Source organism: Poecilia reticulata, chromosome 14, assembly GCF_904066995.2.
Source record: "Poecilia reticulata chromosome 14, P_reticulata-male-v2, whole genome shotgun sequence".
NCBI lineage: Eukaryota > Metazoa > Chordata > Actinopteri > Cyprinodontiformes > Poeciliidae > Poecilia > Poecilia reticulata.
Window position 1 is genome coordinate 4,957,424 of NC_088843.1, and position 27,177 is coordinate 4,984,600.

A 27,177-nucleotide genomic window follows, 5' to 3' on the forward strand; every position below is an offset into this window, starting at 1 on the left:
TTTTCTCTGTGGCAGAATGTTCTGAATTGAGGAACTCAGTGAATTGAGGAGTAGGGTTTCAGTCCTCACAAGATGTTTTTGTCAATTTAATGATACAGAGTATGTGGAAATAGTTTCTACTTCCTGTTCCATAAAGAACATGGATGAGGGAGTTTAGTTTAGTTTTAGTTTAGTTTAGTTTAGTTTAGTTTAGTTTAGTTTAGTTTAGTTTAGTTTAGTTTAGTTTAGTTTAGTTTAGTTTAGAAGAAGATGGCAGGGTCCTGACCTCAACCCTCTTATGCTGTGAGTAAGAATGGAAGACGTGAGCGAGGCCTGGTTGTCCAACATCAGTGTCTGACCTCCCAGATGTGCCTCTGGAAAAATGGTCAGAAACACTGTGGAACAGCTTCCCAGAGGAGTTGAAGCTGTTGCAAAAGGTTGGTCTGTGATCATTTTTAATCTTTATAAGAACAGGATATTTTATGTTCAGATATGAGTGAATATTTTTGGTATTTGTGCGTAGTAAAAAGCTGTAATGTTTTGTTTGAAATCTTAAAAATAAAAAGGCCTTTTCTTTAACTGTGAACTGTCCAACATGTTTTCAAATCAAAATCAGACTCATGTCTGCATAATAAAGCCCCTCCTCCTTGTTCTCCGTCTCCTTCTCGGTGGCACTAATAACCCCTCATAGCTCAGTGCTTTGTTGTGAGCGCAGCGCCGCACTGCACGAAACAGCAGAAGGTGAAGAGTAGGTTATTTCCACTCAGCCTGATCCTGCAGGATTCATTCATGCTTTGCAGAATGCGGACAGGGAAATAGTTGGAAGCGCCTCCGAACAGCAGGAGACGATAGTTCAGCGCACTGATCGGGCTTTTGTTCGCCGCATTTTCGCTGCAGCGAGGACAGAGACACCGGTCCAGGACGGTACGAAGATCCATGAGACACGCTTTGAGCTGGATACCGCTTCAGTATCACGGTAGGCCACAGACCGGGGTTTGGATTTAAACGCTGTTACAGCTGAAAAACACATGCAGCGAAATCAATCATGAGATGAGTGACACGGCTGCTATTTTCACTAAATGGCTTTTTTCTTATATTAAATGTTAGTGCTGCATCTGACGTCCCGCTGCTAACATCTGCTCAGGTTGCGTGAAGGTTGAGCCATGGACGCCGGGAGGCTGGAGCAGCAGGTGGCCAGCGTTGACAGGGGGATCTGCTTCCTGAAGCAGGAGCACCTGGCCATGCTGACCGGCCTGCAGCTGGAGATCACACACCTGAAGAGGCGCTGTCACGGTCAGTCCCACCAATCTGCCCGGATTTGATATGGGCGGTTGCCCAGGGCGGTATTACGAAAGGAGGGCGTGAGCAGAAGCATCAAATCCAAATGGGAAGTTGCTGCCTTAAGACATTTGTGGTGAAAACCTTTAGTTACGCTCATCTTGGATCAGGCTTTTAAATGGTAAATAAATCCTTAATATTGATTTTAAAAAGGACTTTTCCATTGGCAGATTATTCCACTTATAACAAGATATTTTTCCCATGTAATAAGTAAAATAATCTGCCAATAAATCAAGTACTTTTTCACAAATATTAAGAAATTATTAACTTAAAACTAGTACTTATTTGTTGCTGAAAAGTTACTTGTACGTTAGTTCGGTCTTACTTCAAGTGTAGTAAAAGATATTTGAACTAGAAACTGGACAAAAATACTTGATAAGATTTTGTGTTCTTTTTGTGTTACGTGGCAACAACTTGTTGAGTAATTTATGGTTACCTAGCAACGGCCTGTTGAGTAATTTATGGTTACCAGGCAACAACCTGCTGAGTAACTTGCACAGCAGCAGTTTCAGGTTTCATCACCGTGCCTCATAGCTGCTTAAAAACAACAATTAAACAGCGGCATGGAGTGAAAACTGTGGATTAAATAAGAAAAGTCAGTACTCCGGTTTGCCAGTATTTTAAAAAAAACAAATCAATAATTATTGATCGGCAATTATCAATATCCACTGATGAGAAACAAATTTATAGTGGTACAATTTTCAACCATGTCGTCCAGCTATAATCTGAGATAGGGATGCAAAAAAATGAATCAATTTAGGATTACCGGTAATTGTAGATTAAAATGAGTTCCAGTTGATTAACTAATAAAAGATGGCGGCGCCATACCAGAACAGGAAAAAGAAACGGTCCAAACAAAGTTCGGTGTTCTGATTTATATTATGGAAAACCGGTCGGCCATCTTGATGCAAGACAAAACTCAAGTTTTTAAGAAAATGGACGCTTATCAATGAATTATCAATTAGAGCAATCAACTCATTAATCAATAACCTGCTTTCCTAATCTGGATTCATTTCTGTGGATGTTTATATTATGGCTTATTCTCCTCAATCTGTAATCTCTAATCTGACTATGCCTAATCCTTTGTGCAGAGCTGAGCTGTGAGCTGGACTCCAAGTTTCCTGACAGAAACACAGCAGGTAAGAATTTAGATATAATAAGTAATAATCCAAATTAATCATTTAAAATGTAAAAAATAAACTATTTCAACTGGTTTCTGTCTTAGATAAAACAAAAATAATCATCAGTTTTAAAGAGAAATGTTAACTTCCATAACCCTTTCCATGTATCTTATTCTGCTTTTATGTAATGTGTAATTTTGAAGAGGGAATGAAAAGTATGCCTGCTTTACTCCTATTTTACCCAAAGTTTCTGTTTCATAACAAACTGTCACGACATAGTAACATTTTCAACAAACATGTAAAAAAATATTTTTGATAAAAGTTACATACAGCTGCTTTAACGTAAACTACATATCAATCTATCCTTTGTTTAGCAACAAGGCAGTTCAAATACAGAGTAACTGAACAAATTATCAATCATTTAATATTAAAAAATACATAATTAAACAGACCAAAATACAAAGTTACGTGTAATGTTGGTATTTTAAGGACCAAAATGACAACAATTCATGTAACAAAAAAAAAGCAAAATCAGGCAAAAATAAATATTTCTAAATCAGTTTCTTTCAATTAAAAACGTAGGAAACTTTAACAAAAGTTGCAGGTTAAAGTGTGTCTCTGTGTCTGGTGAGTTTTTGGTTGCAACATGTTTGTTTTTAATTCAGTGAGAAGAGAATCCAGAAATTTTACTCAAGGAAGAGTAGAAATACTTTATAATAGTTACTCAAGTAAAAACAAAATGTAGCCGTCCAAGAATACCAAGAGTTTAAAAGTATTTGGCAAAAGGTTTACTCAAGAGCTGGTGTTTTGTATTTTAAGGACCAAAAGTTCAAATAAGTAACAAAAAATAACAAAATCAGTAAAAATTGTATTTTTCCAAATCAGTTTCTTTCAGTAAAAAAAAACTTATGAAGCTTTAACTGCAGGTCTGTGTCTGGTGAGTTTTTGGTTGCAACATGTTTGTTTTTAATTCAGTGAGTAGAGAATCCAGAAAGTAGAGAGAGAGTAAAGATACTTCACAATAATATGAATCAAGTAAAAGTAAAAAAAAGTACAGCGCAGTAAAAATACTCCTAAAAGTAAATTTTTTCAAAAAGTTACTCAAGTAAATGTAAGTAGTTACTACCCAGCTCTGGGTCTGTGTTTGTTTTCGTCCGTCAGAGGAGGAAGCAGAGCTGGCGGCGCGTTGCGAGGCCGCAGAGCGCCTCCTGGAGAGGCAGCAGTGCATGATGGTCACGGTGCGCGGGGAGCTGCGGGCCGGCCGGGCCCGAGCTGTGGCGCTGGGGAGGAGCCTGCGGGAGGAGGAGCGGCGCTTCCTGGAGGAGCTGAAGCGCCGCAGCCACAAGATCACATTGCTGAATCGAGAACTTCAGCGGCAAAACGTCATGACGACGACGCTGCACCACGAGCTGCACGGCGCACGGTTGAAACTTTTCCAGCAGCGGCAAAGGGGGAAAGGAGAGCAGGAGGAGGAGGAGGAGGGAGAGGAGGAAGAGGAAGAAGGAGGGTCAGACTGGCCTCTGTCTCCTCATCCTGGTGCCTCCTCCGTCCAGCCGGAGGGGAGACACAGGAAGAACATCAGTGTGAGGGAGGAGAGGGTGAGAGCCTGCATCCCACAGGAGAGAGTCACGTCACCACAGAGTCCACACCCGATGCCTGACCCCGCCCTCTTCCTGGTGCCACTCAGGTACCGCCTCCTCCGCTGGAGCCGGCCAATGAGGCTGCAGGACGGAGAGGAGGGGGAGGACGAGTGGGAGGACATAGAGGACAGCAGGGTGCCCAGGAGGGTGGACATGGGCGCAGGCGAGGGAGAGACGGCTCTGTGACCGTCATCTCTGAGGAGGAGGACTCTGTAGAAACCTGGAAAATTAAGTTTTATAATTTAGCCTCACAGGAAATGGTTAATCTAAACTAGACTTAGATGTATTTATAGATTTACCCAATTAAGGGTGTGAAATGTCCTCAAAAGGTTTAGAGTTTACCACAGCTGATCGTGTTTGCCTATAATCTAAACAGCAGCATTGCCTCTGGGTTCAGTGAATGTTTCACCAGCTGGAGCAGCTGGGGGTGCGCCGAAAACCTGACCTGCCCTTTCTGAATTGGCCGATACCAAATTGTTTTTGTCTGAAATGTTGCTAAATATAGCAAGAAAGTCACTGAGTTGGTAACAATAGTGGGGTGATTATTGTTACCTTAAAATGAGCAGACATGACCTGGTGGGCCAGTCTGCCGGTCAAACCTCTCTTAACCCTCATGTTGTCCTCATTTTCTGTGTATAGGGAAAACACATACAAATCTCGGTCATTTTGACCTGAGGACAACTTAAGTGAGAGCTGAAGAAGACAGTGGCTGGTTTTTAGGTATTTGCTGAGGTGGATAAGATCAGCTTCACATGTAAGTATTGACCGATCACCAATCTCCCAAAATTAAGGAAATCTGTGCCAGTAAATCGACTGGCCGCTAAATCGGTGCAGCCCTACAACCAGCTTTAAGTTTAGGATGGTCACTTGAAAAGGAAATTTTGTATTACCTGCACTTTATTAAATTCATACAATTTGCCTTGTTATTGCAAACCATAACTCATGTTGTCGTCTGTTTTCACAAGGGAATAAAACTTTTCTTAGAACATTTTAATATGTAAGTGTGACTCCTCTACCGGCCCGGTGATGTTACAAAGAGCAGAATAGTAAAAATACAAACAATCCATTTTTCACAGGAGCTCCCCATCCACACTGTCTGAGCTTGATCTATTTTCACAAAACTCCTTCCTCCAGTTGTGAAAGAGACATGTCCAAAAAGACATTCAAGTTTATTTCCACAAGCAGTCTGCATGGCAGCAGGTATTTATACTTACAAAAATACTCTTTTCCTCCTGTTTCACAACTACTTTACATAAAATCCTGATAAAATAAATCAACGTTTATTGTTATGACTACATTTGGAAAAGGTGGAGAATTCAAAGCAGAGGAAAAACTGATTATTAGTCAAAAAAAAAACTTTATTCTCTCACACCTGGACTGATTACATATTGTGCTTTTTATATAATGTAAAATACGGCTGAAATCAACTTTTTAAAACTACTTTTTAGTCTTTTTAGTCAGTCCAATCATTACAATGCATAATAATATTATATACCAGCTGAATTTAGGGGGTTTTGTAGGTTTTTATGCTTAAATTTATGAAAAATTATTGATCCAAGGATGTTGAGACTGAAAAAACTGACATTTTGAAATCTAACCAGGATATCTGAGCAGACGTATCTATAATATGTATTTCTACAGTAACTCTTGAAACAACTCAAGAACAGGCATCCTCATCCATATTTTTGTCTTCTGTCTGGATAAAATCCTGCATGTCAGGGATGTCGAGCTCTTTTTCATTTTGAGCCACATCAACATCATGAATGTTCTTAAAGGGCCGGTTGTCCCAAAGTGCATCATAAAACCTACTAACAAACTGTTAAAACATTAATAGCTGTGTCTGCATTTGATAAGTACTTATTAAAATTTAACATCTGTAAAATGTATAACATTTTGTTACTTTATTGATTTCTTTTGCAATAATCACTGATTTGTGGAGTTAATTCAGAAATATTTGCAAACTATCTTTAAAATACTTGCTGTAGGAAATACTGCCACTTGCAGGTGGGAGTTAGCATCACATAAATCCAAGGTTTTTTACCATTTTGGTGGGATATTTACATTAAACTCACAATTATGCATTACTGCATGACTCAAAAATCAAACATTCTGTTGTTTCCCTGTAGCTGCAAAAAAAAGCTGCTGCAGAAAAATAAATCTTATTTTAATGTTAGTCAAGGTTTCATTTAATATATTATTCACACAGCATGAACTTTAATGGAGCTGCTACTGAATAAACAAGCAGCAGCAGAGAGTTTCTCCAGCAGTTAATTTGCTCTTGGTGTGTTCAGAATATTAATGTCTCGCTCTCTGGTGGCCACAGACCTTCTTTTCAGCTGACGCCAAACGAATCTTTGAGGAAACAGGATGTGAATACTGAGAGGTTTGTTTTTAGCTGGTTTGGAACAGAGGAGGTACTTCAGCAAACACAAGAAAAGAGAAAATGTGGAATTCATTTGATTACATCATGAAGCCCAAAGGAAAATCCAGGGACGTTCATCATTTACCAAGAGCGTAAATTTAAAACATGGAATTAAAATTTTGTACCAGTGATTTAAAATTAATTAAATATATTGTCAATAATACAATCAAACTAACTGACTGAAATATAAACACTCGACAATATTCAGATTGAGTTTCTAAAAACACCATTGTTCTATTTGCAGATTCTCAATTTAATATGTTGCGACTTTGACTGGGCCACAGCAGCACACGGATATCCATGTAACCATCCTACATGCACAAAGGCACGTTATTACAGATCCTCCCTCCCATCAGCTGGTAGACTTGATGTAGGTGGCAGCACACTTTAAGAAAATGTTTACATCAACGTGGTTAAGTTTTCATTTCTTGTAAATAGTCTGCTGCTTTTAGATGCAAAAAATAAACAACATTTTAGTACGAAAGCTTACATTTTGTTAGCAACTGTCTGCCGATGGCTGTCAGTTACAAAGTTCACGGAAGTGTGACGTCACATGAGAATGAAATTTTGTGTTAAAAACAATATACAAAAACAGGATTGTGGCAATGATACAATCCTGTTGTATCATTGGATACAACAGGATTGTATCCAGTAGTAGTAGCAGTAGTAGCAGTAGTAGCTACTACTACTACTACTAATAATAATAATATACAAGACAATACAATAATAATATACAAGACCATAACAGATAATATACAAGACCATAACAGAAAAAAACTAGACAGTTATTGCAAATTATATGGATCTAGCACCCAAAAAATAAATAATATACATGAGCATTTGCGCTTGTAACGTCACATAATGGTAAAAAACAATAATAATCAAAGGTGAGAGTACCCAAAAGTAGTGCTCAAGTAAATAATGCTACTTCAACATATTCTTAATTAAGTAAAATTAAAACGTAGCCATCCAAGAAACTAGTCAAGTAAGCATAAAGAAGTAATCGATAAACAGCTAAGTGCTGAGTAACTGGTCAAAACATCAATCATTTAATATTTAAACATTACATCATCAGATGGATTTAAATGTAAAATTATGTGGAAAATTTGGTACGTTAAAGATCAAAATGAAAATTATTCATGTAAAACATCATTATAAAATAACAGAATCAGACAAAACAAAAATTTTTCCAAATCCATTTCTCTCAATATTAAACTCGTGAAACTTTAACAATAACTTCAGGTGTGTTTGTGTCTGGTCAAGTTTTTCTCAATACAAACTTGTTCTTCATAAATTTTACTCAAGTAAGAGTAATAAAGTACAATATAGTACTCAAGTATGGAGAGCCATTTCAGCCAAAATTAAATAAATAAATAAAAGGGTGAAATAACTAAAAAATGAGTAAAATAAATCAAAAAATGAAGACAATGAGTGAAATAAATAACAAATTTGTTAATCTAGCTTTTTTATTAACCCAATTTTTCATTTATGTATTTTTCATATCAAGTTTTCAATTTCCCTTTTTTCTTTTGTCTATTTTTCATTAATCTATATTTCATTTAACAATTTTTTTAATTTAACTTTTTCATTAACCCAATTTTTTCATTTTTTTTATTTTTCATATCAATTTCTCTTTTTCGTTCATCTATTTTTCATTTATCCCTTTATCCATTGACCCATTTTTTATTCATCTATTTTTCATTTAACCACTTTCCAATTTCCCTTTTTCATTAACCCAATTTTTTCATTTATTTATTTAATTTAGGTTGAAATGGCTCTCCATAGAAATGGCTCCCCATACAAGTAAACGTAACTAGTTACTAACTAACTCTGATAATAAACCTTTCTGAGTCAGTCTATGAAGAGAAAAGGTGAGAATCATTTTTTCACCAGTAGATGGCGGTAACGCACTCATGCTGCCACCTGCATACGTCAATCTGAATCACACAGGAAGTTACATCATTTGCAGCAGAGCGGGAGCCCCCTGCTGGCCGCTGTTTGGTATTGTCTGAACAGAGAGAGGGCCCACAGGCTGTGACAGCTCCCCTTTCTCCCCCCCCACTCATGAAGGACACTCAGTTTGTGTAATGTAGTCGCACAGCAAGGACAGGAGAGCGTCTGGAGGAAATCCTGGGAAACTCTGTGATTTCACCAGGATGGGAACCAGAAGATATGAGACAAGATGACACAGAGCGACTGATTTCTTCTTCTTCACTGGATGGTAGGTCTCACACATCTGATGTCATATTTTTGTTGTGTTTGAGGATCATGCAAACCTTCTCCTGCAACAGTTTAGGCTCTCATGACCATTTGGTGCTTTAAATCAGAAATTAATCTTCACAGCTGTATTTATTTTCAAATCCTCATGTGGTTGAACTCTGATTTAATCATCTCCAGCTTACTTTTTAAACTTTTCTTTCATGGATTCATTAAATGCTCTGCACCATCCACAAGACTGGACCTAAAATTGTAGATTGTCCAGTTTATGTTGGGTGAATCCCAGAGCTGTGTAGTAACTAGTTACATTTACGCAATTAAATTTACTTCAGTAACTTTTTTTTAAAATGTGCTTTTATGAGTATTTTTACTAAGCTGTATTTTTTTACTTTTATTTAAGTAATTTTTTTAATGAAGTATCCTCCTTCATTTTTACCCGATGAATAAAAAACAAACATGTTTTAACCAAAAATTAATCTTTGAAATTCATTTGGAAAAAAATAATTTTGCCTGATTTTATTTTTATTTTTTTGTTGCTTATATAAATTATTTACATTTTGTTTTTTTTGTAAAATAATTTACAAAAAATTATCATAATTTTGTAAATTATGATAATTTAATGCAGTTGGCATTTTTAATGGACTTTCAATGCAACTTTTAGAGCAACTTTGAATTAAAAGTGTCATTATTTACCGAATAATGTTCATGACAACAGTCGTAAACATTTATAAAGACTTTTTTATGTTCATGACAGATGTTATGTCATGTTTATGACAGTGCCATGTCAGTCTTATGCACACCCCTTCAAATAAAGTGCTACCGAAATACTTCATAATAAAATTACTCAAATAAAAGTAAAAAGTACAGAAGTAAAAATAACCCTAAAAGTATATTTTTTCTGAAAAACTCTGACTACATTCTATAGACAATTTAACAGGAACCTTCAGCTAATTTGGATCTAAAGTTCCACAAAGAGCTAAAACTAGATTTTTACGCTCTATGCTGTTTTTCTTCCTCACATTAAATCAAATGTAATTTTCTCTTGTAAATTAGGGGTCCCAAAATTATTCCCATTTGGTAAATGCCAAATAAAAACAAATAGCACTCGTAAAAAGTGGGTAAATGTAAAAATTTAATTATTTTTTTCTCTGTCCAGCCTGACGCGGTGCGACGATGGGAAACATCCTCCAGTGCTGCCGCGGATTGTTGAGCTTCTTCAAGCATCCGGACGATCCGGTTCAGCGCGGCGTTGAGCAATCCCCTCTTCTATCAAGCGAGGAAAGCGATTTTGACTCTTTGGATGACAGCATGATAAACCCTTCAACTGGAATAGCAAACCCTGCTCTTGAGCCAGAGCACTTCCTGTTTCCTGACATCATACTCAGCAGCAACCCTGCAGGCGAAGTGACTCTGGTGGAGCCCATGGTGTGTCTGCTTGTTTCTGAGGAAGACGAGGCGCAGGGAGATGAAGAAGACGCGAGGGAAGGAAGAGACAGGAGTTTCTCTGAGGTGGAGACGCAAACCGAAGTGGAGACTCAGATTAGTGCGGAGGTTCAGACTCAGACTGACTCTGAGGCAGAAATTCAGACGGAGGACGATAAAGGCATCACAACTTCAACAAAAGCAAAATCAGAAATGGAGCAAAACACCAAGCTTCATGAAGAAAGCGTAGCAGGGTTTGTTTGGACTGAGCAGCACCAGGTACTGATCCATCCCAGTGGAAAAGGTTCTGAGAAGACCGAACACTTTGATGCAGAACGTGAAAGCAACAACACTCATGAGGAACATGAACGAAGTGATGAAGATCCAGGAGTTCATAACGTAAAAAATGAAATTATCCACCCTGATGAGTTAGTAGACGAGTCCATATTTAACGAGACTCACATGAACGATGCGGAAAACATAAAGAGAGAAACGGAGGACCAGGATAAAAATGGTTTGCAGCCCCTTTCAGAGGAGCCGCTTGTCAAAGGTCGGTGATCGGCGTCCATCTTTGTTCATATTTATGTGTAACATTCTGTTATTATGATGTTTAAGGTTTAATTCTTCAAACCTCAGGTGTGGCTTCAGAAAGCTCTAAGGTTCTCCAGCTGTCCAACAAGAGAAAAACTCTGCCGAGTGATGGAGAAGCCGCTGATCTTCATGAGGACGAGTTTACAGTCCAAATTCAGCCGCCTGGAGCAGAAAGTTTTGATCTTCAGGTTCTGCTTTCTTCAGTATTTTCCTAAAAGTGCATCTACCTCCCTGCAGTCGATCACTTTGCTGGCGATAGAGCGCATCAACCCACTTCTAAAGTCCTTCCTCTGGCTCCCTGGAGATCAAAGAACAGACTTTAAAATACTTTATTTAGTTTATAAATCACTGAACGGCTTAGCACAAAAATACATTAAATAACTGCTGCTGTCGTATCAACCTTCCAGATCTTCCAAACATAGAGAAGTAATATTCAGCTTTTATGTACCAAAAATCAGGAACAAACTTCCCCAAAACTGCTAAACAGCCAAAACACTGAGTTCCTTTAAATCAAGACTAAAAACCCAGCTGTTCATAGTTATTTTTGAAATATAATCAATGAAACACTGACCAACATTTTGATCTGAATGATTTTGGCGTTTGCTCAATCATTGACGGTCTTTACGACTTTGTCATTTTGTGTTTTTATAAACTGATTGGTAATGATTGGTAGTCTGGACCACCATTTCATACTCAGATGTAAACACTGAGTTCCTTTAAACCTGGACTAAAAACCCACCTGCTGCTTTTCAAACATTGCAAATGAAACATCAATCCACATTTCTGATGTGTAACGACGGTAATGTTTGACTACTTGAATGAAGTTCGTTTCTCTTCAAATCAGACAAATTTGGCTTTAAACGTTTGTGCTACATTTGTGCAGCAAATTTTTATTTGGTTTGTGCTGCTTTGGCTTTGAAGACATTAATCAAAGTTTAAGGGTCAAAAGGTCAGCCAGCCCCCCACTTTTACAAAATCAAAATTACCTTTAAACATTCATTAATAGGTTCAAAGCCAAAGCAGCACAAAAACTTTTGCTCCACAAACCAGCATAAATGTAGTTGAGTGGATTGACACCAGTCTGATTTGGAGAAGCTGGGAATGGGGGGATGGTTGACCTTTCATGACCTCTGGAAACATTTCTTAGTATATTTAAAATGATAGCACCACAAACAAAAAGTTTCGATGCACAAACGTAGGACAAACATTTGACACCAATTCCGTCTGATTTGAAGAAGGTGAGGTTCCAACTTCCCTCAGGTTGTTTGTGTCTTCATGACTGTATTTGTGTTTGTATGACGTAAATGTGCTATACAAATAAACTTGATTGACTCATTGATTATCCTCCCCTCTCAGGTCTCAGGGCAGATGTCGGTATCTGAGCTCCATCAGGTGCTGATGGATCATGAACTCACCTGCCACGGCTCCTGCTTCTCCCTGCAGCTGGGAGGGGCCGTCCTGGACAGCGCCGCCGAACTGGGCTCCATCCAGGGAATCCAGGAGGGGGCGCTGATCAGGGTGGTGGAGGGTAACCGACTCTAAATTTCTCCCCTCATCCTCTCTACTCACCGCTTTTCACGACAATCATTTGATTTGAAGCTGTATCTTCATCCGACTTTGGACCGGAAGCTACCAGAAGAGAATCAGTCTGAACATTTTACAAACTTACATGCTAACAGCTGCTTTGAAAAAGCTGAAAAGTGAGCAAATTTAGTGAGAAGCAACCAAACATTGAAAATATAACTTTTAAAGTTGACAAAAAACACAAGAAGTCACCAAATCATTTAACTTTGTGGGTCTTTTTATATATCTGTAAATATGAACCATAGTGAGTAAGTTGGATAGATTTGTTTTTGTTTCAGTCAAAAGTTTGAAAACTAAACAAAAATAATATGAGTAAATACAAAAAGCAGTTTTCAAATTATACACTGTTACAGTGTATAATTATACAGTGTTATTTGTCCAGTTTCTAGAGAAAATATCTTAGTTCACTTGAAATAATAAAAACAAACTTATGAGTTCCTTTTCAGAAAGATATAGGAGCTTGTTTTAAGGAAGTAATTCCTTAATATTGATGAATAACATTGATATTAAGGAACATTCCTTAATATTAAGGAATATTATTATTATTCCTAAATAATATTAATATTATTTAAATTAATATTATTAATCCTTATATTAAGAAACTTGTAAGACTTGTTATAAGTTTTGTAAATTCACTTATAACAAGATATTTTTATCGTGTTATAAGTGAAATAATCTGCTAATGGAAGAAGTACTTTTTCATCAATATTAAGGAATGATTGACTTAAAACAAGATGAAAAGTTACTTCTCAGTCAGTTTTGTCTTACTTCAAGTGGACAAAGATATTTGCACTAGAAAAAAGATAAAATACTTGTAAAGATTTTCTGTTTTTGCAGTGCAATTTCATTTATCAGAGGGAAATGAAGCTATCAAAACCAACCAAGATTTATGTGGTAATATAGCTGTTCACTGCAAGACCTGCAAAATTAAGAAATTATTTATATGCACTATAACTTGTCTGACATCAGTAAGTGAAGCAAAATATCTCAAAAAGCAACATGTACCAAAACCTGATCTAAAGAAAAATACAAGCACAATTGGAAATAAGTAAGTACTATGGAGGAATGCATTAATTTACAATCTTTGCCACCCAACAACTCGGTATGAGGAGTTCATGGTATTTTCTGTTTTAATAAATGTTCAATAAAGTATTAATCAAAGTCAGAGACATCTACCAATCTATAAAGGATTATAAAGCCATTTCTAAAGTTTTGGGACTCCAAAGAAACCGCAGTGAGAGCCGTTATCCACCAACCCAAAGAACACAAAAGACTGATTCATTTTTCTCAGAAAACACCTTGATGATCCGGGACGTTGGAGAAAATATTTCTGTGGACCAACGAGACAAAACTGGGACCAAGTTAAAACTAACAGCAGAAAATGAACATCAGTCGAACATGGTCATGGCGGTGTGATGCTCTGGGCTGCTTCAGGACCTGGACGACTCAGCCTCGTTGATTATGGATTCTGTTTGCTAGCAGAAAATGGTTTTATTATGGTAGTTTTATATTTTAACACACAAAGAAATGAATCTTTGTCTTTTAATTATTTGTTTTTGTTATAAACTTCATTTGTGACCAAAAGTTTTGAGACTGTCAAATGTTTGGGGGTTTTATTCCCCCGAAACATTTTAGCTTAAATGCTGTAAGAACTTTTTCACTGACAATTCAACATTAAACATTTGATGTGTTTCAAATACCTTAATTAAAAATAATCCAGATTATGTAAAGTTCCAATAATGAATTAAACTTTCTCATGTAAATTACTGGATTACTGGTTGTTTCCCATTCAGATATTACCCGTGCTGGGAAGATGTCACAATTTTTGATTTTGTTCACTTATTTTTTTAGGACTCTTGGTGGGATTAAGATCTGGAGTTTTTCTTAACCACAAAGTCAAAAAACCTCACAAATAGGTTAACAAAATACAAAATCTCGACAAGTGTTTTTGTCTAGTTTTATGTACAAAGTCAAGCATTTTTTCAAACTCAGAAATTTCCATGCTTTTTCTAGAAAATCTCTGAGATTCAAGCAAGTTTTTTTTATCAACCCTAAAACTTTTGAAATAAGAATAACAAACTGTTCATGGATATAGGTCTTTTTTTAAGTACTAGTTCCACTGGGAGACACTTGTAACAAGACATTTTTCCCATCTGAAATAGTCTGCCAATTGAACAAACACTTTTTCATCAATATTAAGGAGTCATTGACCTACATCTTGCTGGAATGTTACTTTTAAATTAGCTTTGTCTTATTTCAAGCAGAAAAAGATATTTGTACTAGAAACTAAACAAAACTACTTGATAAGGTTTTATGTTTTGCAATGAAGTTCAAATGAACCTGGGATAAGACGGTGTCCACTGTTCATTTCGTATTGTGACAAAGTGCTTTGTTGTGTTCAAATAAAACATTATTTATTATAAAATTGCTCCTTTTTTCTTTGACAAAGTCGTCTGAAAGGGGCTTGATAAAAAAAACAAAACACAAATAACTGTGCTACTCTTGTTTAGAGAAAATCTCTCCTGAGCTAACCATAAAATCACCGAATCTATGCTAGCATTTAGCTTTGTTGCTAACGCAGCTAAAATAGCTATTTTGGAATACAGCTCACTTTCGTTAATCAGCTGCACTTTATCCAATCTCAGTGCAAATTGTAGAGATTTTTTTTTTTTTTTAATCAATCTTAAAACTTTTAGCTATAGTTTTACTTTACAACATGGCTTATCTTGTTTCAGATTCGTACTCATTGCGGGATGTTCGTGTTCATCTGCGTCACGTTCGCAACCTGCTGCGGAGCCTCGACCCTGCAGGCCGCTCGCTGTCCTACCTGTCCTTATTCACCAGAGCACACCAAGGTAACGTCACTCCTTCTTGGTTAGTCGCTTTTGTGAATCAACATTTTAACCGCTGCATTCATTGCTTCAGAAAGTGACAGTATGGAAAAGGGTTCAGTGTCCCGCAGCCCTCCATTTTACATCCTGCCTGGGTATAAGGAAAGACGTCTTACTCCTCTGCAGCCGATCAGAGACGACTGGAAGGTGAGAACTCAGTCTGGATAAGTGGAAACATGGCTCAGGTGAGTTGTGTTAAACACTGGGTGACGTGTGCAGCCTCTGCAGTGCCTCAGAGTCCTGAACATAAGCAGCTGGAACCCGCCTCCAGGAAACAGGAAGCTGCACGGAGACCTGATGTACATCAGCATCCTGACGATGGAGGAGCGAGAGCTCAGCATCACCTGCTGCTCACGGGGTTTCTACCTCAACCAGTGAGTCTGACGCTCCTCATACGCGCACTAAATGTTTTAACCTACTTATTCTGAAATATTTTCCATGAAATAAGCTGCAAAGATTTCGATTCTCCACTGTAATTTTTGCAGCATATTTTGGTGATCCATTAACTTCCAAATTAGTAAACAAAAAACTACTTCTAAAAACTAATAGTAAAAAAATTTGTCTAGGGATTTTCTGCAGAAGTGGGCATATATCGTATTGATTATAATTTATTGTCAAAAAAGTTTTGTCACCATAAGTATTTTTGATTTATTATTTTGATTTGTGAGTTTTAAAAGTTGAGCATTTTCGACTTTTCAAACTTTTTTCTGAGAAAAATCTCAAAATTTCTGAGTTTTTAATAAAGAATTTTACATTTTTCAAACACTGAAATTTCCATGTTTTTGATAGAACATTTTGTAGAGCTTTTCTTTTTTATTCCAAAGTTGCTGAAATTTTAAAATCTGCTTGATTCTGGAGCAACTTACTTTAGGGCTAAAGTAGATAGAAAAGAGAGTAAAATTCCACTGGAAACTCCGAATTTTGCTATTAAAAAATCTGAAATTTTGAGATTTATCTCTGAAAATATTTAGAAAAGTATTGGAAATTTCTGAGTTTCAAAAGTCGAACATTCTTGACTTTCAGAAATTTTCTGAATAATCTCAGAAATGTTCATGTTTTTCCAGAATATTTCTGAGATAAATTTGGAAATTTCTGGGTTTTGATCAATTTTAAATTAGTCAAATTCAGAAATGTTCATGTTTTGTCTAGAAAATGTTTTAGATTAATGTCAAAATTCCTTAATTTTCCCAATCAAATTTGTGACTTTTGAGCACAGAAATGTTCTTGTTTTCTCTAGAATATCTTTGCGTTTTTTGGCAGAAATGTACTCCTCCTGTTGTCTTACGATGGCCTTAATCCGCTGTCATACTTCAGAGGTTCCGGTCTTGACAGCTGTTGTCTTTCTGCTGCAGGTCCACTGCCTTCAAATTCAACCCCAAACCTGCAGCTCCTAAAATCCTCTGTCACTCTCTGGTCGATCTCCTGAGTCAGCTCAGTCCCTTGTTCAGGAAAAACTTTGCCGTCCTGCAGAAGAGGAGGTGAACACTCTGGGTTTGCTGATGATAGAAAAGGGCGTCACAGCATTAGTAATCCTAGAATATGGAAAAACCTAAGAATGTCTCTGTCATGATCCAGAGTTTATCAGCACCCGTATGAGTGCATCCGTGCTCCGGTCCAGGTGTGTACCTGGGCGGCGCCTCCTGGAGATCACAGCCTGGACTGTGTGACTGCAGTGGAGACAGACGGACAGGTTACAAACTCCAAACAGCATCAGTAAGCAGAGAGGCTAAGAGGCTGGGTTTGATGATGACACTGACGTTTGTGCAGATTCGAGACTGGAATGAGGAGCTGCAGAGATCCAGGGAACTTCCCAGAGCTTCGCTGCTGGAGCGGCGGAACAGAGACAGGCGACTCTTCAGGGTGAGGAGAACAAAGACATGAAGAACAAAAACTTCTCCAGGCGTAGGATCGCTGAATCTAACGCTAACCTGAAACTCCCTCACAAAACACAACATATACAACCTGAAATCAAAGTATTGGTCTCTTACCTCTCTTATTGTTGACTTTTTTATTCATCTATGAACAAAACATTTCATTTCAGTCCATAATCATATAATCAGAGGTGAGTAGTTTAATCAATTACATTCACTTTAGCAACTTTTTTGAACAACTTGCTCAAGTTTGAAGTGAGTCTGAAGCTTCTCATACGTGCACAAAATGTCTTAACCTACTTATTCTGAAATAAGGAGTATTTTAGGAGTATTTTTGCTACACTGTACCTTTAAGTTTTACTTGAATAATTTTATTATGAAGCACTCTACTCTTACTTGAGTAAAATTTCTGGATTCTCTACCAACTGAATGAAAAACAAACAAGTTTTAACCAAATATTCATCAAACTCCTGCTGATTTTGTTAGCATTTTTTTTATCAAAAGAAACTGCTTTGGAAAAAAACCCTATATTTTGCCTCACTTTGTAATTTTGAATTATTTCCATTTTTGTTTTAAAATACCAAAATTTCCACTTAAATTCATATTTTGGTCCGTTTGATGATGTCATCTTTAAATACTAAATGACTGGTAATCTGATCAGTTAGTACTTGAGTAGAGTTTTACCAAATACTTTTTTTTTAACTTTTACTTGAGTAAAACTGAAGTACTTCTACTCGTACTTGAGAACAATTTTTGTAATTTCTCTTCCTCCATGCAGATCAACAGTGACTTTGTGGCCGCTGCAGCTCAGGGTGCCGTGTCCATGACGGAGGGCAACGTCATGCCGCTGAACCCAGGGGAGCCGCCTCACCTCCACGTCTTTGTGTGGAACAATCTCTTCTTCAGCCAGGGATTCGACATGTCGGACCACTACGCGCCAGTAGGGGGCGATGCTGCCGCTCACGCTGCTGCCCTGTGTGACCTGAGAGGAGTTCAGGTGTTTATTAACCCTGAACGTTTCTCTGATTAATTGTCAACCTGTCCGTTGAGATAAAAGATAATGTTTTGGTTTGGTTTTGACTTATAGTTAATTATATACTAATGTGGTGATTTAAAATGTTTCTCCTGTTAGAAAATGTACTTTCTGATCCTTTAAAGGCCTGATAAACCAACAGAACCTCATATAATTCTTGATCAATATTTGTATTTCCAGGCGTATGCATCCGTGGACACAGAGGGGCTCCACACACTCGGCACGGCGGTGGTGGATTATCGCGGCGTCCGTGTCACTGCTCAGACCGTCGTTCCCGGGTTACTGGAGAAAAACCTCAAGCAGATAGTTTACGGCTCTAATGACAACGGGAAAACAGTTTTTACTCACCAATGGTGACCAAAACTCTAATTGCGTCCATGTGTAAAGATAGTAAAAAAACATTATAATTTGGTTTATTTAGTGTTCATTTTTTTGTCATATTTTCACCATATTATACATACATTGATAATGTTACAGTTCCAAACTAAATATTTAATTCACAAGCTAAATATTTAGTTTTCAAACTAAATATTCATCTTCCTAACTACATTTGTAATTTGAATGTTAAATGTTTAGTTTGTTAACTAAATATTTAGCTGGTGAATTAAATATTTAGTTTGGAACTCAGACATAACACTGTTAAAATACGACTTTGAAAAATGAATATTTTTCTATGACAGGCTAAGGAAACCAAATTATTGCTGTTAAATTATTTTTGCAACTTTGTATCTCGTACGCCATCACATTAGTTTTCACATCTTAGCCACATTCATGCCGCTAAAGGAAGGCACCATGTTTTTGGTTTTTGCAGGTTTTTGGAGCTTCTGGGTGAGAGCAGTAAGTCGCTGAGGATCCAGCCTCACCGGGTCCTCGACCACAGCAACAGCCCTGTGGAGCTCCGGTCTGCTGTCTCCACAGTCGGGATATTTGGCAGCGATGGACGTCCGTACATTTTGGACCTCCTGCGGACTTTCCCTCCGGATCTGAACTTCCTGGTGCCGGCTGAGGCGCAGCAGGAAGTTCCCGCAGCGTGTCGCAGCTTCGGCTTCCCGCGGCGTCACCGCCACGGCCTGGCCAGCCTCCGGCCGCAGCTGGTGGAGGCCTTTGTCCATCACAGGTGAGGAAGAGGAGAGAGGTCACATGACCATCACGCGCTGGGAAAACATCTGGAAAAATGCGAACATTGAACAGCAAATCCTACAATAAAAACATGGAAAATAACGAATTCTAGATTTTTCTCTCTGTACTTTACAAATGTTGTCCTTCCTTCTTTCCTTTCCTCCTTCCTTCCTTTCCTCCTTCCTTCCTTCGTTCCTTCCTTTGTTCCTTCCTTCTTTTCCTCCTTCCTTTGTTCCTTCCTTTGTTCCTTCCTTTGTTCGTTCCTTCCTTTGTTCCTTCCTTTGTTCGTTCCTTCCTTTGTTCGTTCCTTCCTTTGTTCGTTCCTTCCTTTGTTCCTTCCTTCCTTTGTTCCTTCCTTCCTTTGTTCCTTCCTTCCTTCCTTCGTTCCTTCCTTCCTTCCTTCCTTCCTTCCTTCCTTCCTTCCTTCCTTCCTTCCTTCCTTCCTTCCTTCCTTCCTTCCTTCCTTCCTTCCTTCCTTCCTTCCTTCCTTCCTTCCTTCCTTCCTTCCTTCCTTCCTTCCTTCCTTCCTTCCTTCCTTCCTTCCTTCCTTCCTTCCTTCCTTCCTTCCTTTATTGTTTCCTTTTCATGTTAAATTGTTTAGGAACTGCGATTAACCAAGATGGATGAAAGCATGTTTTTTTGTTGTGTTTTTTTTAAGGTATGAGCTTTTTGCTAAAATGGCGTCCGATGACCTCAGCCATCAGTTCGCCACAGAGAAACCTGAGAAACCTCAGAGAGCTGCAGGTGAAAATTATCTTTTTAAATAAGTAAATAAAATAGCATGTTCTGTTACAACAGGAGTCGAGACGTGGAGCCATGAAGTAAACAATACTGCCTGCTTCAGAGAGAAGCTAAAACTAAATAAAATCTTCAGAAAGAAAAAAAAGTTTAGAAAACATAGATTTATGCAAAGAAAATACTAATAAATTAGAATTAACACTTCTTAATCCGACTGTAGGTTTAAAACTCCGTCTATGTTTGGTTAATTAACAAAAAGTTAAAGTAGTGACATTTAATCAAATAGCATTCATATCTATCAATCTAACTTAAACTGTTATTAAATGTTCTCTTGTTTTTCCAATTTTGAAGTGGGGATATTGGTATTCGGTCATATTTATCCCCCCCAAAAAATATTAAGTTATTAATTACTAATAAAGCAATAATGTAAAGTAGACATTAAACAAATGGCTATGATACTTGTTAGTTCTTTATGTCTGATTATATTTTTCTGTTCTTTAGTTAAAAGTGGGATTTTGTATGAGATTATGATATTCTGGTAAAATAAAAATATAATATTTTTTTTCTTATAAAAATATCAAAATAAAAATTTGGCTGCCATGTTTGTTGGCAGCCATATTAAAGATGGCTGCCAAAAAAATTGGTGTTCAGATGGTGCAACACACTTTTAACATGTAAATACTACGCAAAAGGATAAATGTCTGACTCAATTTAATCAAATAATTAAGATGATTTGTACTATTTAGCAGTAAATCCCTTCTTTTATTTATTGTTTAGAACAAAACAGAAGGAATATCTCCTGGAAAACTTGTGAAAATGTCGGCTCTGTGAGTGACTCTCACTTTGACATCCGCTTCAATCCTGATGTTTGCTTTCCAGGTACTAGAGACATCCACAGACACACTTCTATTATCTATTTCTATTTCTATTTCGTAATTCATTTACTCCATCTAGCCATCACTTGTGTCTACCTGATCACTAAAGTTAATTTTTTGCTACATAATTCAACAAGTCCTATTGTAATTTTACTCAAAAGTCACTAAAAAGGTGAAATAAACTGTCAGCCATCAATTTTTTCTTGCGTTTTTCTTCAGGTGTGCGTTTTCCCTCCGAGTGTCTCCCGGACGTACAGAGACAGAGACGTCTGCTTTGGGACGCTGCTGCGTTTCTTCTCTCAAATCAGATTCCTGCAGTGGTGAGTCGGGTCTGGGAGTGATGAGCCCACTTCAGCTCATGAGACCTGAAAAGAATAACTATAGTTACATTTACTCAGTTACATCTGCTTTTTTTTTTTATTTGTTCTTTTAGGAGTATTCTTACTACGCTGCACTTTTTACTTTTACTTCAATAATTCTATTGTGAAGTATTTCTACTCTTGCATGAGTAAAATTTCTGGATTTTCTACCCACTGAGTGAAAAACAAACATGTTTTAACTAAAAATTCACCAGACACACATCTGTAGTTTTAGTTAACGTTTCAAAAGTTTTTTGAAAACCCCTCATGTCATTTCCTCTTTATCACCCAGAGGATCAAACTAATAAAACATTCAAATAAAAATAATAGAAACCCCAATAAAAACATGCTAAAAGTAAAAACAATGTCGTTTTTAGCTGAGGGACTGCCTCGACCATAAGGCCGTCCCGATGGATGGAGCGACTCTGACCTCAGTGATTCATCAGCGGGGCGTAAATGTGCGATATCTGGGTGCCATGTTGAAGGAGCTGGACGAGATGGAGGAGAGAGAAAAACTCAGCCATGTTCAGGTGCTCACCGCGTTTATTTTAACTAAAAACAAATCCACACTAATACATCAATATATGTATTTATTCACGTAAACGAGAGTCCTCATTAATCATGAAATGGATAATACAGCTGTACCATAATTTAAACAAAATGGAACAACACAAAGTATTTGTCTTTTTATAATCAAGTTTTTTTAATCTGTAGAAACACGTTTATTACTGACTTTTACTAACTTTAACTGCAGCCAAATCAGTTTTTATCTGATTTCTTAAACTTGGCTAAATGTTAGCAAACATTTTGAAAGAAAGTGACCCAAATATTTTTCTTATAATGAGGATAATTTTGTTCAGTCGGGCCAAAAACAAACTGAAAACTAACATAAAAAAGCCATCTTTATTTGCTTATTTTTGTTATTGTTGTTGCTGCTGTTATTTTCTTGACCCAGAAATACTTTTGACTCAACAATTTTGGCCATGTGACAAAAAGTTTGGACACCCCTGACTTGTGCAGTAGAAAAGCATTACTGCTCATCTACTGCATGTAAATGTAACGTAAATTTTGAACATTAAAAAAATATATATTTTTTCTTAGATAAATGTCTTACTATGTCTAAATAATCAATCACATCTTCCCACAGAGAATTGCCATCAGTGAAGTCATCACCAGAAGTGCGAAACACATCTTCAGGACCTACATGAAGGTGCTGAGAAATTAGTTTAGACCAGTCCTTCTCAAACTGTGGTCCGCGGGCGCCCACTAGTGGCCCGCCAGGTACTGCATGTCAACAGCCGTTTATTTGCCGTTACGTTAGCTCAAGTGCTACGCTACAGTTAGCTTACCAAAGGATTGTGGTTAAAAATAATAGTGGATAAATGGCTTAAGATCCGTGGGTAACTAATTAGAAAACTTAAAGATAGGGGTGGAAAAACTTTTGTTTTTAAACAGTGTTACGACACAGATCTCGGTCTGCCGCTGTGCTGTGATACGAGGCGATGAACAACTGAATCTTAACACCTAAAGTTAAATTATTTATGTTGAGCTGTATCTACTGGCTGGAAGAAAATGTTAGTTTTTTTCCAACGCAACTCGAATCTATTTTTCTTTTATTGTGCTTCTAAATTACAAATAGCCCTAAAATATTATTAATAACATTTTTGATTTTCATGTGTTTTCTATCATTGGAAAGCTTAGAATCCAAACCTTCAGGACCTGCAAATAACTCAAAACGTTCATGGTATTATTGTGACCAGTCATATTCACAACACAGCGCCACCCTTCACTTTAAGCGGAGAGGCCAATATTTTAATTTCAGATTATATATGAAAATGTTGTGTGAGTGTTTGGGGTAAGCGGCCTTCAGCCTGAATAAAGTTTGAGAAACACTGGTTTAAACCGAACATGAAATCCTCTGGTTTGAGCTTAATTAACTCCCGTTTTTCTGTCAGGATGTGGAGCCTGCAGCTTTTTCTGCAGCTGTCAGTCACTTCCTAAACTGCCTCCTGAGCTCGTCCTCCGCTCCTGTTCCTGATTCCTGCAGCGATGAGCTGCCGTCCCGCCGCAGGAGCCGCCGCCGCCGAACCCAGAGCGACCGAGCGAACTTCCCGACCAGCAGTTTGTGGGCAAAACTGACTTCTGATGATCTGTGGAGCAGGATCAAGGCAGAAGCGGAAGATTATTACCATTATACATTTAAAAGGTGCATTTGTGTCTGTGTGGCAGAGCTTACGTTTAGCAGCAGGACTTTCCTTTACTGTCTTTCAGTCTCTGTTCACTCAGTGAAAGCATAGAAGAAGAAATAGAAAAGCACAACCTTCAGAAGATTTCACTTTTGAGAGAGATGTCCATCAAGACAGGCATTCAGGTAGGAATCACTTTTTAACACATCTATATAAGTTGTTTTTATATATCTTTTATATATCTTGTTGAATAACACTTTTTTACATCCTAAGAATCATACTTCATCCTAAGTTGTCACGACAGGCCAAACGAAAGCTGTTCTTTGTTTTTAAGGTTAAAATTAACTACTTGATCTGCTTGTTGAACAAAAGACAGGGGTATCTCTAAACCAAAGTTTGAAATTAGTGCATCAGTGGTGTAATTTGTAGCTGCAGGCATTCAAGAACTAATATGGAGAGCCATTTCCACCAAAATTAAATAAATAAATCAAGAAATAATAAGCATATGTTTAATTGGCTTCTTTATTTAATAACTTTCATAATAATTACTTCACTTATATTATTTATTCATTTATTTATTATTTTATTTATCATATGGTTACTTATTTTTGATTTGTTTGTTTGTTCAATTTTGACTGAAATTGCTCTCCATAAGTATGATTTCAGGGATTTTTGACAGTTTGTTTATAAATACATTTCCTTAATTCACACAAAGAAGGTCAGACTGACAAATTGTCTCCAGCTGTGATGTGAATAACTTAAGCGGCTGACCTGTTTCCTTCGTCTCTGCTCAGCTGCAGCTGAGAGAGTACATGTTTGAGTGTCGACACAAGCCAGCGTTCAGCGAGAACGACGTGATGAACATGTTTCCTGTGGTCAAACATCTCAAACTAACGTCGACTGATGCTGCCGGACTCGTACAGCAAGCACAGCTGGCAGCACAGCGGGGTGATTTATTTATTTATCTATTTATTTCAAACTGTATTTTAAAAACAAGAAATTATTTACAATTGTAAATAATAACCGGACAGACAGCATCAGAATAATTACCAACTACTTACACCTATAAAGTCTTGTTCATCTGCTATATAACAATAAATTCATAAAAAAAACACTGAGGAAAAACTAATGATAACAATAATAAGCTACTAATAATGAAAATAGAAACACAGAATAGGTTACATTAGCAGTTGTACCTCAGTTGACTGCTGAGGGGAGAAACAAACTCAGAAAAAAGCAATTGGTGGGCCGCACAAAATCAGTTCAAGGCCCATAGATGGTCCCCGGGCCACACCTTGGACACCCCTCCTCTGACCTGTCTTAACGATGCTGTTTGTTCTGTAATATTCTCTAAAAAACTTCTGAGGTTTCCACAGAACAGTTTGATGTTTAATGGACTCTTTTTACTAATTAGATGACGTCTAAAGCCAAACGGTCACGTCGGATTTTATTTAGGAATATGAGAGTTAATCCCACAATTTCTGTGTTGTTTCTCATAATAATGTGCTAATTTGAGTCACACAAAATAAGAAGAATACTTTTCCAGAAGGGTTATAGGAGAAGTGGTTCAGTAATTTCTGTTTTCTTCTCTTTTTTTGCTTCCCAGGGTTTCTCAGAGCAGGTCTGGTCTTGCTTGGTCGAGCCCTGACTCTTTTCAGCAGCGTTTGTGGGATCCTGCATGAGGACGTTTCCATGTGTCTGCGTCTCTTTGGGCGGCTCAGATACACCTTAGGAGAAAATGATGACGTAAATATCAATTGAAGTTATTTTCTTCCATGATGTTCCGCTTTTATTTCATCTAACTCAACACGTCAGCCTCCGTTTAGGTTTTAAAGTTTTCTTTTCGATGTCTTCCTGTGAAGTAACATTGTCATTTTGTCCATGCCAGGCTCTCATTCTTCAGGAAAAAGCTGCTTTGATTTCTGAGAGAATACAAGGGACAGACCATCCGCAGACCGTACAGGACTATGTGTGTTGCTTTACCTCTTCACCAGTTCAACCAGTTTATTGTCTACTATGAGGTTTTATATCAAAATTATGAACAATTTGCAAGTGTTTCTATCCTTCCTGTGATTTAGACTCACCTAGCGCTGTATTATTTTGCGGGAGGCCGCCTGTCGACTTCCCTCCAGCTCCTGTATCGCGCTCGATACCTCACCCTGCTCGTTATCGGCGAAGATCATCCACAAATTGCACTTCTGGATGTAAGTCCAGTTTTATCTGCTTTAGCATACTTAAAAAAAAATCTCTTTATGTAACATTTTGTTTGTTGTCATTTTAATGAGGATTGACCAATCCTCGTTCACCAAACCCTTTGTCTGTGCTACCATCATAAACACAAACAAGAGGAGTTTGCCGGGGTTTTAACTGGACCTGTGTGCTTTTGTCAACAACAAATACCCTAAAACTAACAATAAATGTATAAAAATCACATGATTTTCTCTGTTCACTGCAAAAACACTGAAGTATTATTTTGTCTAGTTTCTAGTGCAAATATCTTAGTCCACTTGAATTAAGTCAAAACTAACTCAACACATTTACTTAGGTTAATTGAGCTTATTCATGAATGTCAGTGTTTTATTGTCCCATTAAAGACAAAAACAAAACTCTTGTACCTTTGTTTTATTTAAACGGTGTTGTCTGCAGCTCACTCGCTTTGTAATTGAAGTATGACTGTTGTTTTTTGGGTTTTATCTGACAGAGTATGCTGGGTTTAGTCCTCCATGCCCTAATGGAAAATGAGCTTTCACTGAAGTTCCTGCAGAACGCCTTGACTTTAACCTCTAAATATCACGGTGCAAAATCGCTGAAGCATGCACACAGGTATGCATGTCATGCTAGTTGTTTTTCTTCCAGTTCTTCTGAACTAATTTACATTTCTTTCTGTTTTTCTTAGTCATCATGTGCTTGCCATTGTTTATGAAAGCAAAGGGGAGTTACATTTAGCTCTGCACCACGAAAAAGAGGCTCACATTTTATATAAAAACCAGGTGAGCTTTTAAAAACTCTTTTTTTAACTATTTTCCTCTGGATTGTCAAGGTGCTTTAATATTTGTTGCTAACTTACAGCTTGGTGAGAGCAGTGACAGCACAAAGGAAAGTTCAGAATGCTTGCAGAGGCTCACGGATCAGGGTGCGATCCTCCAGAGAGCCGTCCGCCACGTCGCCTCTGGCAAACCCAGTGCCTCTGTCTCTCCTCCGAGGGTTTGTTCACATTAAGATAGAAAAAAAAAAACTCAGCAAGGCTTAGTTTGGTGCTAAACCTATTCTGTTTTTCTGGCAGTTGCCAAATCATTCTGTGATTCTGCAGCAGCTCAACCTGACTTGTGGGATTACTTTCATCCCACCCAGGTGAAAAAGATGAGGGCAGGACATCTTGATTAAAAAATCAAGATGCACATTGCTCATTTTGTCCTTATAAAAATTTAATGTAGACAAGGATTTCATCTTTGATCCTGCCTGCACTGTTTCTTTCTTTCTTTCTAGTGAAAAAGAGCTGAGAGCAGAACTAAACGAAAGAAGAAAAGTTCAAATAGAAGACGTGGCATATCAATTATTAAACCAAAACGGCAACAAGCAGCAGCTCTGAACTGCGGACCAAAAGGAAAACTACTGCAGCCCACCTGCTTGTTCTGGGGAAATGGCTCAGTGAGAAACTGGGTTACCCAGATTCAGCTGAGTCCTTTAGAAACTACAGCAGCTTCTGAACAGCTACAGATGAGTGAAAAACTATTTTAAAAATAGTCTTTAATGTAGTGGTATAATCTGACAATAAAAATGACAGAAAAAGC

The 27,177-nt window shown here is 37.5% G+C and overlaps 2 protein-coding genes across 7 annotated transcripts; both read left to right on the forward strand.

The window, feature by feature from the left end:
* The first annotated feature begins 9 nt into the window (after positions 1-9).
* On the forward strand, positions 10-5,017 carry ccdc92bb (coiled-coil domain containing 92Bb). 2 transcript variants are annotated; one of them, XM_008427429.3, is made up of 4 exons: positions 10-955; positions 1,087-1,272; positions 2,409-2,456; positions 3,600-5,017. In XM_008427429.3, the coding sequence occupies exons 2-4, from the start codon at positions 1,143-1,145 to the stop codon at positions 4,262-4,264; spliced, it is 843 nt and encodes a 280-aa protein (XP_008425651.1). In that variant the 5' UTR covers positions 10-955; positions 1,087-1,142; the 3' UTR covers positions 4,265-5,017. The 2 variants fall into 2 exon arrangements, with proteins under 2 accessions (XP_008425651.1, XP_008425649.1); XM_008427427.3 differs by having other exon boundaries at positions 1,124-1,272.
* Positions 4,993-27,177, forward strand: LOC103475694 (clustered mitochondria protein homolog). 5 transcript variants are annotated; one of them, XM_081615300.1, is made up of 31 exons: positions 4,993-5,075; positions 5,155-5,278; positions 8,571-8,721; positions 9,874-10,689; positions 10,776-10,918; positions 12,087-12,258; positions 15,050-15,169; positions 15,240-15,352; positions 15,425-15,579; positions 16,558-16,683; positions 16,781-16,895; positions 16,973-17,065; positions 17,855-18,073; positions 18,290-18,462; positions 18,921-19,226; positions 19,887-19,972; positions 20,744-20,845; positions 21,061-21,161; positions 21,578-21,730; positions 22,348-22,410; positions 23,156-23,406; positions 23,472-23,571; positions 24,181-24,334; positions 24,993-25,132; positions 25,275-25,355; positions 25,465-25,590; positions 26,088-26,209; positions 26,283-26,376; positions 26,456-26,590; positions 26,670-26,737; positions 26,873-27,177. In XM_081615300.1, exons 4-31 carry the CDS (start codon positions 9,891-9,893, stop codon positions 26,973-26,975), a joined length of 4,413 nt encoding a protein of 1,470 aa, XP_081471426.1. In that variant the 5' UTR covers positions 4,993-5,075; positions 5,155-5,278; positions 8,571-8,721; positions 9,874-9,890; the 3' UTR covers positions 26,976-27,177. The 5 variants fall into 5 exon arrangements, with proteins under 5 accessions (XP_081471426.1, XP_081471427.1, XP_081471428.1 ...); XM_081615301.1 differs by lacking the exons at positions 4,993-5,075; positions 5,155-5,278 and having other exon boundaries at positions 8,340-8,721; positions 15,434-15,579; XM_081615299.1 differs by lacking the exons at positions 4,993-5,075; positions 5,155-5,278 and having other exon boundaries at positions 8,344-8,721.